General features: G+C 44.9%; 5 protein-coding genes across 5 annotated transcripts; 2 read left to right on the forward strand and 3 right to left on the reverse strand.

The window, feature by feature from the left end:
* Nucleotides 1-912: 912 nt before the first annotated feature.
* Nucleotides 913-1,297, reverse strand: SERLADRAFT_441482 (uncharacterized protein; the record flags this gene model as incomplete). The annotated part of the gene is made up of 2 exons (XM_007321990.1): nucleotides 913-988; nucleotides 1,053-1,297. 2 exons carry the CDS (start codon nucleotides 1,295-1,297, stop codon nucleotides 913-915), a joined length of 321 nt encoding a protein of 106 aa, XP_007322052.1.
* Nucleotides 1,298-4,426: 3,129 nt separating this feature from the next.
* Nucleotides 4,427-4,966, forward strand: SERLADRAFT_398386 (uncharacterized protein; the record flags this gene model as incomplete). Its single annotated transcript, XM_007321991.1, has 1 exon — nucleotides 4,427-4,966. A coding segment is annotated over one exon (218 nt), but the record flags the coding sequence as incomplete, so codon positions are not given.
* Nucleotides 4,967-4,984: 18 nt separating this feature from the next.
* Nucleotides 4,985-5,179, forward strand: SERLADRAFT_398388 (uncharacterized protein; the record flags this gene model as incomplete). The annotated part of the gene is made up of 1 exon (XM_007321992.1): nucleotides 4,985-5,179. One exon carries the CDS (start codon nucleotides 4,985-4,987, stop codon nucleotides 5,177-5,179), a length of 195 nt encoding a protein of 64 aa, XP_007322054.1.
* Nucleotides 5,180-8,301: 3,122 nt separating this feature from the next.
* SERLADRAFT_398390 (uncharacterized protein) lies at nucleotides 8,302-8,814 on the reverse strand (the record flags this gene model as incomplete). The annotated part of the gene is made up of 1 exon (XM_007321993.1): nucleotides 8,302-8,814. The coding sequence occupies one exon, from the start codon at nucleotides 8,790-8,792 to the stop codon at nucleotides 8,622-8,624; it is 171 nt and encodes a 56-aa protein (XP_007322055.1).
* Nucleotides 8,815-12,501: 3,687 nt separating this feature from the next.
* ATP2 (beta subunit of the F1 sector of mitochondrial F1F0 ATP synthase, ATP2) lies at nucleotides 12,502-14,670 on the reverse strand (the record flags this gene model as incomplete). Its single annotated transcript, XM_007321994.1, has 6 exons — nucleotides 12,502-12,736; nucleotides 12,793-12,960; nucleotides 13,016-13,349; nucleotides 13,406-13,724; nucleotides 13,788-14,351; nucleotides 14,458-14,670. 6 exons carry the CDS (start codon nucleotides 14,627-14,629, stop codon nucleotides 12,671-12,673), a joined length of 1,623 nt encoding a protein of 540 aa, XP_007322056.1.
* Between the last annotated feature and the right edge of the window lie 113 nt (nucleotides 14,671-14,783).

Genomic DNA, 14,783 nt, shown 5'->3' on the forward strand with positions numbered 1-14,783 from the left:
CGTGAACATTCTTGAACCGAGTCTCCATTTTGTGGGCGAACCACTCAAAACTTTCGTAAGTGGATTTGAGTTCTTCTCCTCGCATCCTCTTTTCTATCTTTGTCTCCATCCACTCCGTTCTGAAGGCAGCCGCTACTCCTCCTGTCATAAAAGAAAGCACATAGGCGATCTTTCTCTTGTCATCCGCGAAATACTCTTCATCATCCTCGTAGTTTAGCATTAAGGCCTCGCGGAAAGCCTTGTACTTTTTTCGGTCTCCATCGAAGTTCTCAGGCTTCTGGAGTGCCGTTCTTGTTCTGTCTACGCGTCTTGGCTGCGTATTGGGTGGCGTTGGTGCGGATGCGGCGGGAGCGGACGTAGAAGAATTCGACGTAGCTAACCTCAGCTTGGCTAGCAATTCTTCGACTTCTTCTTTCGCCTCTTTCAGCTGCATTTCGTAAAGGTCGTGGAGCCGTCTCTGCTCCTGTTCTATTCTGGTCTGAACGTACTGTTCCAGTCCAGCTTCCCTCGATGTTGGTGCTCGTGGTTCCAAAGGTGGGAGTGCACCTGACAATTCTCCCATTCCTATCTCTGGTGTGTCCGGCTCTTCGCGCGGACCTCGCCACTCTCCATATGCTTCTGTTGTCATGGTCTGGGTAGGGGGTGTGGTATCGGGTTCTGATTGGTTCTATTTCTGGGAATGTGAAGTAAATTTCCCAAGCTAATCTGTTCTCGGAGTGAAAGCGTTCTTCTGCTAGCCACTCTTCGAATTTCCCAGGTTGCATACAAAAGAGTTTCCCGATGATAAGTCGGATCAACACTTTCTAATGTAAGATCAACTGGTCTATCTGTTTCCTTCTTTAGTCAAGCGGTTCCTCTTCTGTCCCGCACTGACTATGTACGTAACTAATTCTACTTTGATATATCGGTGTTCTAAAGTATAGTAACTGAGGTCCAGACGGTTGTCTCAGTGATACCCAGCGAATAACCGCGTGCAGGTCTTTTCCAACTGGCGGACTCAAGTGAGCGGCCTGGTCAGAAGGGTAAAGAAGCTCTTCTAAACTAAGTAATACCTATCGGGCTCCACGCCGTCAAGGGTTCTAGCTAAAGGGTTGGGAGGGGGAGTGAGGGGGATATCGACAAACGACTCTGTGGGTGAGACGTTGGCAGGAAAAAATGAAGCAATGGTAGATGGTCGGGTGATAGGTGTGATGATGGTTGGTTTAGTGATATAGACGTAGAGTTTGGCAATGCCAAAGAGTATGATTGCGATGAGAGGGAATAGGGTGATGATTAGGATAGCTGTGCTTTTGCTCATCAACAGGTGTCGTTCAAAGTTGTAGATTATGTAAAGACCCTAGCTGTTATGCCGGTAACCCGAGCAGCGTAGGACTTAAATCACACAACAAGTGTCTGACAAGCAAGTATAAGAGTAAATCTACAACTAGGGTTTTACATGGATATCGTGCTAGTTATATAGAAGAAGGCATGAGGCTACGGTGAGGTATGACGTAGCGTATTGGTAAGTAACATGTGTAATGCGTGAGGCTGATTGGTAATGAGTATTACTAATGTGTCACGTGATTAACTAGATTAGATAAGATCAAAGAGAGATTAGATTAGGTGAGATAATGGTCTCTATCTCGCGATTAGATAAAAAAGATGAGTCATATGGATACGATCGTGACACTTTTTTAACCATCACTACCATTTTATATCACAGATCAGAGACTGAGTATCGCTCCCCAGCCAGCCAGCACACTGAGTAGGGACTGGTAGTAGGCATCTTGCCAACCAGCTCCAAGCCCCAGTAAAAGCCTGGATATACTAATAAACACTTTGTTCAGGATTGTACCTCATCATGAGGATACAGTTCCTGAACACGCGTAACAAACCTCTATTATTAGTACAAATCTCTCACCGCTGATTAATCAAGTTAAAAGTCGTACGATAGTTGTTCTCTCTTCTTCTTATTGGCCGATTGATTCCTCAGACCACTTTTCGTATATTCTCTTTTTAGTCTGAGGAATGAACAGTTCACTATATAAAGCCTTACCTATTCATGTATGGCTCCTTAGTTTTCTATTACTGAATTTACCCGTTTTACTCCTCGACGAAAACCTTTGAAGCTTACCTCTTAAAGTCCTCTACTCGCTATATTTACTAGCGTCTGTCGACCTCAAGCTCATTGAACCCCTTACTCCCTGCAAGTGCAGAAGGAGACAGGTTTCGTTTTTGTTATAGTTTATTGTTGCCTCACAAGATAGAAAACTCACTCTATAATCCGTTCACAGCGCACCATCTCGCTTGAACCCATTATAGCCCTAACCTACCTTTTCCTTCATCCCTCGGACGTGCTGTCATTCACCGTCCTCCTACCCGTTAAAACATCCACTTGCCTTCTAGCTAAGCTAGCTAGTTGTCCTCTCCAACATTCCTACCCACCTCGAAGTAATACTCCTACTTGTTACTCAGGTCCTCACCCTAGCCGTTGTCTTTGATCACTTTTACAATCGTCAAAGTGTCGAACATCAGAGAGAGTCTAGTAACGGACGAAGAACGCCGTTCACTCGAGGAATTCCACTGCGCCCTCAACAACAGAGACCTCCATGTTGTAGTACCTGTCAACGCTGCCACGGACCCCCAGCCTGCCCACAGCGACACAGAAACTGAGTACTTCGAAGACTCATCAGCCACCTCTTCCCCCATCTCTGAACTAGAAGGACTAGTTCTAGCTGTCGACAATTTAGCATTTGAGATCTCCCAACTCCGCCAATACATTGCGCTTACTCGTGGACGCATCCGCAGCTGCTCGAACCTGCTTTTGGGAATCCGATCAAGCATCCAGAGAATTGTTCAGGTTCAATTTGATACACCTAGAGCACCTACTGATCGAAGTCTACGAACAGAGAATTCTAGAACCCCCTCGTCGGAACAACAGTGAAGAAAGACGAGCCCTCAGACAACGGGCGGCAGAACATAAAACAGCTCTTCTAATACTATGCGACGGAATCTCCCCACACATCTATCACCTCCAGAACTACGTCAAAACTCCCCAACTCGCGTTCTCACCAGAACAGGACGGCAGAGAGATTCATTACCTACTTCCCTGTGGAATCATCATCCACCGACGACCCTACTCCGCACTGTATCTAGAATTCCTTACACCCTATCTTGAACCATCCAGAATTGACGTATATGTCACAGCGTCATTCAATCCTACCCCTCTTGAACCTCTTTTTACAAGAATTGGAATTTACGAAACCGATCTCATCAAGTTCTATCGGGAAATACCATTTTTCTTTGACCTTCCTCTCACTCCCGAACAAAACGACGCCTTTAACCCAAGAGACTATCTTAAAACAGGAGTCCATGTATTAGTTGTCACCCCTTTCTGCTGCGACGCAATACAAAGGATAGTAGCCTGCATCTTGCAATTTTGCAGACTAGTGTTTAAGATCGGACACGAGATCCTTGAAGGAAGAGATTGGGAACGAGAACAAAGACAGATTAGGAACGTCTGCCAATTGTTCAGAGAAAACCAAAACTACGCAAAGGAAGTCTTTGACTTAGTCATCTGCCACCCCACAGATCGTTTCATCGTTACCGAAATCAACACCGAGTTCTGGGGAGTGCTTATTCGAGATAACAACAGAGTCTACTTGCAGTACAGACCAGGGTACCATCTGACTAGAGGAAATTTCTCTTATATCCCTCCTGTCTCATTGTTGATCCAAGGGAACATTCTTATTGAAAGGACCCCCTCACCAGACGAAGCAACCTTGAACTTGGACAGTAATTCTACCACTAGCTCACAGGTAGAAAGAGATGAAGAAGAAGAAGAGAATATTTTTGGGTTTACCTCTAACGATTGGAGTGACGAGTTCGATTACGATTCAAATTAAATAAACCTCGTTTCTATCTTCAAAAGTGTTTTCCGAATACCGGAACCCAAAGCCGTCCATAGAACCGGAAACTCCGCCCAGACAAACCCTACCTACACGCCCACCTCCACCTCCAATTCCTCCAAATCCCTCATCCATGTCTAATCCCACACAGTTACACGGCAAAGTAACTCTCGCAGCAGAACCCTTCGAATTCAAAGGAGAAAAGGAACAATTCATAGCATGGCGCCAAGCACTACAGTTGTACTTAACCGCCTACGCATCCTACTTTCCAGATGAGAAGATGAAGCTCATCTACCTCCTGTCCAAAATCAGCGACCAAGGAACGTTGACAGTAAAAGCTTGGAAAGAGAACGTGCTTACCAAAGAAGCTCTCGACGCAACTACCCCCGTATGGCCGACTCTCTCGACCGTCCTAACCGATCTAGCCCAAGTATTCGGGAATCCAAACGAAAGATCACAGGCGGTAAACAAGATCAAAATATACAAACAGGAGAATAAGCATTGCGACGAATTCTTTAGCCACTTCACAATGCTCATGGACAAGGCCGGATATGACGCTACCACTCACTTTGACGTGATCAACCGCATTCTCAAAAAGAATCTTCACTCTTGAATCTGCGATTTTGTCATCATCCAGAAAGACCTACCAAAAACATTTGCTGAGTGGAAAACGCAAGCCTACGCATGGGAGGCGAGGAGAGAAGAGTTCCAGTTAGACAAAGACAAAAGAGAGAAGTCACACAGCCGTTGCGACCTATCTACAGACAACAGACGTATACGCACCAGCATGTGCAACAGCCGCAGCCACAGCAGATGGCAAAAACCCAGACAAATCAGTATGCAAAAAGGTTCGAGGATCAACCTCAGAGAGGTGTATTCCCCGGACAAGGTGTACCTATGGATACAGACCGACAGAGTCGGTTCAGATTATGTTACGGATGTGGCCAGCCGGGTCATATCGCAAGGAACTGCCCTCTGAAGAAAGTTGCAGCTAGAGAAGCAACCACAACCCAGGAGGAGACAAAGACAAAGGATTTTCTCGAAGGTCAGGAGTAAGCACGGTTCGGAAAATGTATTTGTAACTGATAAATCGAAACATGTTTCCCAAAACCTACGTGCCGAGAAATATGCTAAGCCACATTCAGCGGAATGGTTGGCTCGACGAATTAAAGACCAGAAAGAAGAAAGAGCCAAAGCATTGGCTCGGAACTGGACCTCACCCCAGTGTTACCCACATATCACGATGGATACAATCAATTTGCTCAAGCAACACAATGAAGATTACATCATAGAACAGTTGAATGTGATCAAAGATTTCGCATCCCTTCCCCCATCTCATCAACGCAAACTCTCATTACAATGTCAATTATCCACCATCGACGATCACCAGACGCATGTCATACCAGTTCTGATAGATTCAGGATGCACAGACTCCATCATTGACGAAGCCTTTGTTTGGCAACACAACATTTCCACAAAACCACTTCCAACTCGTGTTATTGTTTCAAATGCAGATGGAACCAAAAATTGCACTGGGCCTCTGACAGAATATGTGACACTTTGCCTAACAGTGGTGGGTCGCACAGAATTAATGAACTTCCTGGTTACTGGACAGAGGGAGACCAGAATTTTATTAGGACACGACTGGCTAAGACGCACGAACCCCAACATCAACTGGCAAACAAACACTATCACATACCCTTCTGATGATATGGAGTATCACCCCGAAGATGGAGATAGAGTCATTGCTGTAGACTTACAGAGCAGGATTGACAAAATTTCCGTTGAAAGCAATGTATCTCAGACCAAAAGCCAACAGATCGCAGAAGAATCAGAACGAGCAAAATCAACACTCACGTTCAGAGACGTCGTTCCCCCGTTTTATCATTGTTTTGAGCCCGTATTCACGAAAGCGTCATTTGACAAACTACCCCCACGACGGGTCTGGGACCACGCAATTGAACTTCTGCCGGAAGCCAAAGGTCTAGACTGTAAAACGTATCCACTTAACCGCGATGAACAAATCCATCTTGACGAATTCTTAAAAGAAATCCTGGAGACAGGGAGGATTAGAGTGTCAAAATCCCCTTATGCATCCCCGTTTTTCTTTATCAAGAAAAAGGATGGATCTCTCAGACCGGTACAAGACTATCGGAAACTCAATGCCCTTACAATCAAAAACCAATATATGTTACCCCTCATTTCAGAATTGATAAACCGGCTCAAAGGTGCTAGATTCTTCACCAAGCTGGATGTCCGTTGGGGATATAACAATGTTCGAATCAAAGAAGGAGATGAGCACAAAGCCGCCTTCAGAACTAACAGAGGACTGTTCAAACCTCTAGTTATGTTTTTTGGACTTACGAACTCCCCAGCCACTTTTCAAACAATGATGGACCGACTTCTCCAAGGCCTGATAAACGAAGGATCTGTTATCGTATACCTTGACGATATCATGATATTCACTGATTCGCTAGAAGAACATAGGAAGATTGTATCCAAAGTTCTTCAAATACTCGCAGACAATCAATTATATCTCAAACCAGAGAAATGCGAGTTCGAGAAGAAAGAGGTCAAATATCTAGGAATGATCATCTCCCATGATACGATTCGCATGGACCCGCTGAAAGTACAAGCAGTCGCAGAATGGCCGATACCACGCACGAAGAAAGAGTTACAGTCGTTCCTAGGATTTTCGAACTTTTACAGACGATTTATCAGAGACTATGGAAAAATTGCAAAACCACTGACAATTCTCACCGGAAAAGTAGATTGGGAATGGGCTGAAGACCAACAACAAGCATTCAATGTTCTCAAAAAGACAATCACCACCTCGCCCACACTCGCAATCCCTAACGATGAAGATCCGTTCAAAGTTGAATGTGATGCCTCCAACTACGCCACAGGAGCAGTATTATCCCAGCAGCAAGAAGGGAAATGGAGACTGGCCGCATTCCTATCAAAGTCAATGAACCCTGCAGAGAGAAATTACGCTATCTGGGATAAAGAGATGCTAGCGGTAATGCATGCGTTAGAAGAATGGCGACATCTCCTCATGGGAGCTAAACACCAATTCACCATATTCACCAACCATCAAAACCTCACCTACTTCCGAGACCCCCAGAAAGTAAACAGACGACAGGCTAGGTGGATGGACACACTAGCCAGATACAATTTCAAATTAGAGCATGTAAAAGGCTCAGCAAACACAAAAGTGGACCTACTTAGTCGAAGAGTAGACCATCCGAGAGGCGAGAGAGACAATGAAGGACAGGTCCTTCTACCTCAGCTCGCGGAAGCAAACATTCATACTATGGAGGACTTGTTAGAAGAACACTACCTGGACAAGCTGCTAGCTTTGCAGCACAAACTAGATGATTACGTTGTAAAGAAGTTGAGGGATGATCCAAAGATTTGGAAGAAACGAGACGGAATCATCTGGATAGGAAACGAGAAAGAAGACAAATTGACCTTAGGGCCATTCAAAAACAACATCTATGTACCCAAAGACCCAAAGTTAAGGGCACGTATTATCGAAGAAGGACATGACACCAGCCTCAGTGGACATCCAGGCGAAAGAAAGACGTACGAAGGAATAAACCGATCTTTCTGGTGGCCTAGTCTCAGGAGAGATGTCAGGAGATATATTGCAGGATGTGAGATATGTCAAAGAACAAAGTCACATCACCATAAGCCGCACGCTCCCCTCCATCCAAACCCAATCCCTGATCGCCCTTGGCAGATAATCACGACGGATCTTATTGGAGCGCTACCAGAGTCCAACGGATACAACGCAATACAAGTCTTTGTTGACAGATTCTCCAAAATGGCTCATTTTGTACCAACACATGTCACTCTCGATTCATCAGGCTACGCCAAACAATTACGAGATTCAGTCATACGACTGCATGGTATCCCGGAAAAGATCATATCGGACAGAGGACCTCAGTTCATGTCGAATTTCACCAAAGACTTCTACCAATCTCTCGGAATTGAACCTGGTCTATTAACAGATTACCACCCTCAAACCGATGGCCAATCTGAACGGATAAACCAGGACCTAGAACATTACCTACGCACATTCATCAACCACCGACAGGATTTGATTGGTTGCAGAATGAAGGTGGTTGTTATACGTGAATTCAGTGATTGCTAGCCAATCGGCCCAATCATAAACTATGGTTCTCACCCTCGCAAGGGAACCGGTCAGAAACCTTCTGGACACTTGCAAGCGGCCGAAGACTTTGCTGTGAGGCAACGATAAACTATAACAAAAACTAAACCTATCTCCTTCTGCACTTGCAGGGAGTAAGGGTCCAATGAGCTTGAGGTCGACAGACGCTATTATAGCGAGTAGAGGACTTTTGAGAGGTAAGCTTCAAAGGTTCTTGTTGAGGAGTAAAGCGGGTAAATTCAGTAATAGAAAGCTAAGGAGTTATACATGAATAGGTACGGCTTTATATAGAGAACTGTCCGTTCCTCAGACCGAAAAGAGAATATACAAAAAGTGGTCTGAGGAATTAATCAACCAATAAGAAAAAGGAAAGCAACTATCGTACGACTTCTGACTTGATTAATCAGCAGGTGAGAGACTTGTACTAATAATAGAAGATTGTCACGCGTGGTCAGGAACCGTATCCTCATGATGAGGTACGATTCTAGATAAGGCGTTATTAGTATTACCAGGCTTTACTGGGGCTTGGAGCTGGTTGGCGAGATGCCTACTACCAGTCCCTACCCAGTGTGCTGGCTAGCTGGGAGCGATGCCCAGTTTCTGATCTGTGATATAAAGTGGTAGCGATGGTTAAGAAAACCTGTGAGGGCTATGAGAAGTAAGATGGCAAAGGATACCTCTAGCCCTAGAGCCAGAGGTGTAACGGGAAAAGCGTTCGAGAGCCAAGACATAACGAGGATAAGAAGAAAATAATAAAACGGTCTTTACATTTGCAACTTCAATGACAAAATTACATGAGCAAACTCGGCAATCATTACTGCTCGCTAATCAAAATCTTAAGAAGTACTATGACTGAAAGCGCACAGAAGCACAGGAATATCACAAGGGAGATAAAGTGTGGTTAGAAGGTACTCACATTTCCACTGATCGGCCAATGAAGAAACTAGACGATAAGCAATTCAGCCCGTTTACTGTGAAAGCAAAGGTCGGCCCATCCGCTTACCTCCTTGACGTCCCTAGATCCTGGAAGGCGATCCATCCCGTATTCAATGAAATACTCCTGTCACCATATCACGCACCGGAATTCCCCAATCAACCTTGAACCTCAAAACCTCCGCCGATCCAAGTAGATGGTGCGGTCAAATACGAAGCCAAAGAAATCATCGCTTCACGACCTACTAAACTAAAAGGGGTCAAACTTGATTACTTCATCCATTGGAAGGGATACCCAATCACGGAACGGACGTGGGAACCGGATCATCACCTAAAGAATTCTCCCTCGCTCATCGCCACCTTTCATCGCAAACACCCTGCCGCCCCACGCGTAATCGCCGCTGCCGCTTTACAATTCCGCCCTTACGAAATTTTCACCACTACTACCAAAAAACCCCGCCTCTTCGACTGGATCACAAACCGCTTCATGGATTGCGGCGTTAAAATTCTTAGGACAAGAATATAAAAGGGGGGGGTAATGTAAGGACCATTTTATTATTTTCCTATCTTCGCTATGTCTTGGTTCTCGAACGCTTTTCCCGTTACACCTCTGGCTCTAGGGCTAGAGGTATCATTTGCCGTTTTACTTCTCATAGCCCTCACAGGCTTTCTTAACCATCGCTACCATTTTATATCACAGATCAGAGACTGGGTATCGCTCCCCAGCCAGCCAGCACACTGAGTAGGGACTGGTAGTAGGCATCTTGCCAACCAGCTCCAAGCCCCAGTAAAAGCCTGGATATACTAATAAACACTTTGTTCAGGATCGTACCTCATCATGAGGATACGGTTCCTGAACATGCGTAACAAACATCTATTATTAGTACAAATCTCTCACCGCTGATTAATCAAGTTAAAAGTCGTACAATAGTTGTTCTCTCTTTTTCTTATTGGCCGATTTATTCCTCAGACCACTTTTCGTATATTCTCTTTTTGGTCTGAGGAATGAACAGTTCACTATATAAAGCCTTACCTATTCATGTATGGCTCCTTAGTTTTCTATTACTGAATTTACCCGCTTTACTCCTCAACAAAAACCTTTGAAGCTTACCTCTCAAAGTCCTCTACTCGCTATATTTACTAGCGTCTGTCGACCTCAAGCTCATTGAACCCCTTACTCCCTGCAAGTGCAGAAGGAGACAGGTTTTGTTTTTGTTATAGTTTATCGTTGCCTCACACTACCAGTCCCTACCCATTGTGCTGGCTGGCTAGGAGTGATACCCAGTCTCTGATCTGTGATATAAAATGGTAGCGATGGTTAAGAAAGCCTGTGAGGGCTATGAGAAGTAAAACGGCAAATGATACCTCTAGCCCTAGAGCCAGAGGTGTAACGGGAAAAGCGTTCGAGAACCAAGACATAGCGAAGATAGGAAAATAATAAAATGGTCCTTACAGCAAGTGACCAATGATTTAACAGTGGACAACGGCAGATCAATATCATGAAGTTGGACCTGTTGCCCAATTTGGACCGGCTGCCGGGGCTTTGCTGATATTGAAAGTGGCATGTGGTAGTCAACAGATCAGTACTGAATATTTTCTGAGTGTGGGACAAGGCCCTTTTCCCGGATACTGAGAATGGGTTCGCTGGCCAATTGACAGACACAAGCAGACATCAACTGATGCAAAATGTTATGGTGGCACTCAATAACAACGAAGATGAACTGGTTAATGAGGAACAAGGTGGGCCTGGTGGGAGCAATCGTGAGAGGGACCATCATGATGGAGATCACAATAGAAGCAGTGATCTTGAAGCTTGAACACATGGCCTTGGTCCCAGACCAGAAAGCTTATCTGTCACAAGACCATGTAGATAACACCTGTAAAATAGATAAAATTGTAATCTAGGCCTTGTCGGGCCTATTGTTGCCTTCATCAATCCTCCAGACTCAGAACAGTGATACCATCAATGTAGAGAAAAAAACATGACAATTGAGCCAAGGAATACATCAGAACAGGCTGGTTATGGTATTACATTATAGAACACTTACTGCAGGTGTTTCCTCAACACTTGCTCGCAGAGAATATCCTTCAAAACTCTTCAACGATGGGCGTAGAATCACAACGTCGTTTCTTGCCATTCAATGACATGGTATTGTCAAAGATTTGTTGTCATTTAGTTCATGTGAGTAACATGGATTCAGATTCATCCAATATTTTATATTATAATTACTAATCATAATGTCTGAAGCTCCACCGGACCTCAGAGAGTATATATATACTGTGGGCAAAGTTATATTGTTCAACACCACCACATCCAAGCAAGCCTTCAAATTGTATTACTATCAGTACACAGGTGTGTTTTGACACATCTCACAATACTTATTCTTGTGTTTAGTTATCCTTTTCAGGCTTAGAATTGTAGTTCAGATTTGATCAAGGCTGATATGGCCCAGGTTAACAACTTTATGCAGTCGTCAAATCTGATACAAAGGTATGTTCTGCACCAGTAATCCTTCTACTCACACTTGCTAATATCCAACATTCTCACTTAGATTTGGCAAGCTCCAACATCATTAACAAGGTGGGTGCACTTGGACTGTTCTAGTGTACAGGATATATACTGAATTATTTGCAGGAGATCAAGACTGTATCTTATACATGAAAGTCCGAATGTAGTTCAGCACAGTAAACTACTCTATGTACTTCACTGTTCAAATATTACATCCTTAATCAACTATTAGCTCTTCTTTTCATTTTGTGCATTTATGTCACAAGGCTCAAAAAGCTATTATTGGGCATACTTGGTACAACGAGACTTATGATTAGGCTAGGACAGACATGTTTGGTCCATTCAGACATGACCACCATTGCTGGTACCAAGATAGCTTGATCGGTGTCCTCAGCCTGGATGTGCAGACCATGCTGGTAAGTACTATCACTGTAATTAGTCTGACCAAATAGATTGTACCCTTCAGTAAAGTCGGTTGAATCACAATGTCATTGATGCTCAGATGGATCAGAGGTATCACACAGAACATCCTGAATTAAATCAAATCTGACCTATCCACAATCTTTTGTATCTAATTCGATCTCTTTTTTTCTGACAGTCATATCAGGCCAATTTAGGCCGAATCATGTAAAATGGATTTTTCTGACATGATCATCATGTTATTGTATTCCTTCGCCTTTGTATTTGAAAATGCTGCGCTGACATCTTGTTTATTTATTTGTCCTAATTCTCAGATCAAAAAGGAGTCAGGGCACACAACTACAATAATTCAAAAAAATATAAAAATATAAACCGACGCCAGCAGGATTTGAACCTGCGCCCTCAAAGAGGAACAGATTTCTAATCTGTCGCCGTAACCACTTGGCTATAGCGCCTTGTAAATTTACTTCCATTTGTTCAACATGTCTGTGTGTGGCAGGTAGTCTAAAAAGCGGAGACGTATCTCCGCCCCATTTAATTGAACTCCAACTAACACCACTTCGATAAACTCAAGTAACACAATTCAGCAAAGATGATAAAAAACAGTTAATTTTTGGTTTTAACATCCTCTCTACTCTATTATACCCGCCCGCCAACCTCAGCACGATAGGCATATGAAGTATGCGCGAGATAATATAGCAAAATCCGACGGTCAGCTACAGATCACGTCACCCTAGTCTGGTATATCTAGTTGCCACTGATCTCCTTAGCAAGCTGCTCAGCCTTAGACTTGACGTCTTCAATCGTACCAGCCTATGACACGGACAACATAAGCAATTTTTCTCGCAAAAAAGTATCTGAGAACACACCATGTAGAAAGCAGATTCAGGTAAGTTGTCGTGTGCACCCGAGAGGATCTCCTTGAACGAGCGGACGGTGTCCTTGAGGGGCACAAGCTTGCCCTCGTAACCAGTGAAGACCTGAGCGACTTGGAAAGGTTGCGACATGAAACGCTGGATCTTACGAGCACGCTCGACCTACAACCAACTACATCAGTACCCGTTCTTAGCCACCAAGCATAGGAACACTCACAGTGAGCTTGTCCTCTTCTGACAACTCGTCCATACCCAGAATGGCAATAATATCCTGGAGGGACTTGTAGTCTTGCAGGATCTTCTGCACAGCGGTAGCGACATCGTAGTGCTCCTGGCCAACAATACGGGGGTCAAGCATACGCGACTTAGAGTCGAGAGGGTCAACAGCGGGGTAGATACCGAGTTCAGCAATACCACGAGACAAAACAGTGGTGGCGTCCAAATGGGCGAAAGTAGTAGCAGGAGCGGGATCCGTCAAATCATCAGCAGGAACATATACGGCCTGCACGGAAGTAATGGAACCCTTCTTGGTGGTAGTGATACGCTCTTGCCTGTGAAGATTTCAACGTTAAAATTTTCCATATTTAAAACTCAGAATTGCACGTACATGCCACCCATATCAGTTGAAAGGGTTGGTTGGTAACCGACAGCAGAAGGGATACGACCGAGCAAAGCCGACACTTCAGAACCAGCCTGGGTGAAACGGAAAATGTTGTCGATGAACAGAAGCACGTCCTGGCCTTCCTCGTCACGGAAGTATTCGGCAATGGTGAGACCAGTAAGGGCAACACGGGCACGGGCACCCGGGGGCTCGTTCATCTGACCAAAGACAAGAGCTACCTTGGAGTCACCCTCGAGGTTGATGACACCGGTCTCAATCATTTCGTGGTACAAATCGTTACCCTCACGAGTACGCTCGCCGACACCTGCGTAAATACGATTGAAGTTAAGAAAAAAAAATTCACACGCGTCGTAAAAATGTCAATTACCGCAGAAAATCGAGAAACCACCGTGAGCCTTGGCGACGTTGTTAATCAACTCTTGAATTAACACAGTCTTGCCGACACCAGCACCACCGAAAAGACCGATCTTTCCACCACGAGCGTAAGGAGCGAGCAAGTCCACAACCTTGATACCGGTCTCCAATACCTCAGCAGTCGTCGATTGGTCAACGAAAGGAGGAGGGTCGGCGTGAATAGGTGACAACTTGGTACCAACGATAGGCCCACGTTCGTCGATTGGCTCACCAATAACGTTCATGATACGGCCCAAAGTAGCAACGCCAACAGGAATTTGAATGGGTGCACCGGTATCAATCACTTTTTGGCCACGAACGAGACCTTCTGTACCGTCCATAGCGATAGTACGAACAGAGTTCTCGCCAAGATGCGACGCGACCTCAAGGACCAAACGACCACCATGGAAGTCTTGGACCTCGAGAGCGTTGAGAATCGGAGGAAGGTTCTCAGTCTCGAACTGAACGTCGACGACGGCACCAATGACCGTTTTTACAGAACCAATGGCAGCCTTTGCTTCCGTTGCATAAGAGCGCGCTGAATGATGATGTAGCACCGGACAAAATCGGAATAGTACATTTTCGCGTGAACCATGGTCAGCAAAACTTCCTAACACTGATTCCAACTACCGAAATGGACTGACCAGGTTGTGACGTTGCACGGGAAGGGCGTACGGCTCCGTTTTGTTGGGGTGCGGAGGAAGGAACTGAGAGTCTTGAGAGAACCGGTGCAGCAGTGTTGAGGAACCTGTTTGTGTTCTTAGCACTGTTGACCGCTCTCCTCGAGAGGCGGGTGACACCACGGGAAGTGAGCATGGTGAACGACGACGGCGACGGAGGTGAAAGGAAATAGAGGTGGAAAGAATTATAAGAGCCCGCTACACGACTACAACCAAATTTAGAGTTCAGTTCCAAGCTCCGACAGCATCCCGACTTTCGCCGTCAACCCGAGCGTCGATATTCTGCTTAT

The sequence above is a fragment of the Serpula lacrymans genome, assembly GCF_000218685.1.
Source record: "Serpula lacrymans var. lacrymans S7.9 unplaced genomic scaffold SERLAscaffold_12, whole genome shotgun sequence".
NCBI lineage: Eukaryota > Fungi > Basidiomycota > Agaricomycetes > Boletales > Serpulaceae > Serpula > Serpula lacrymans.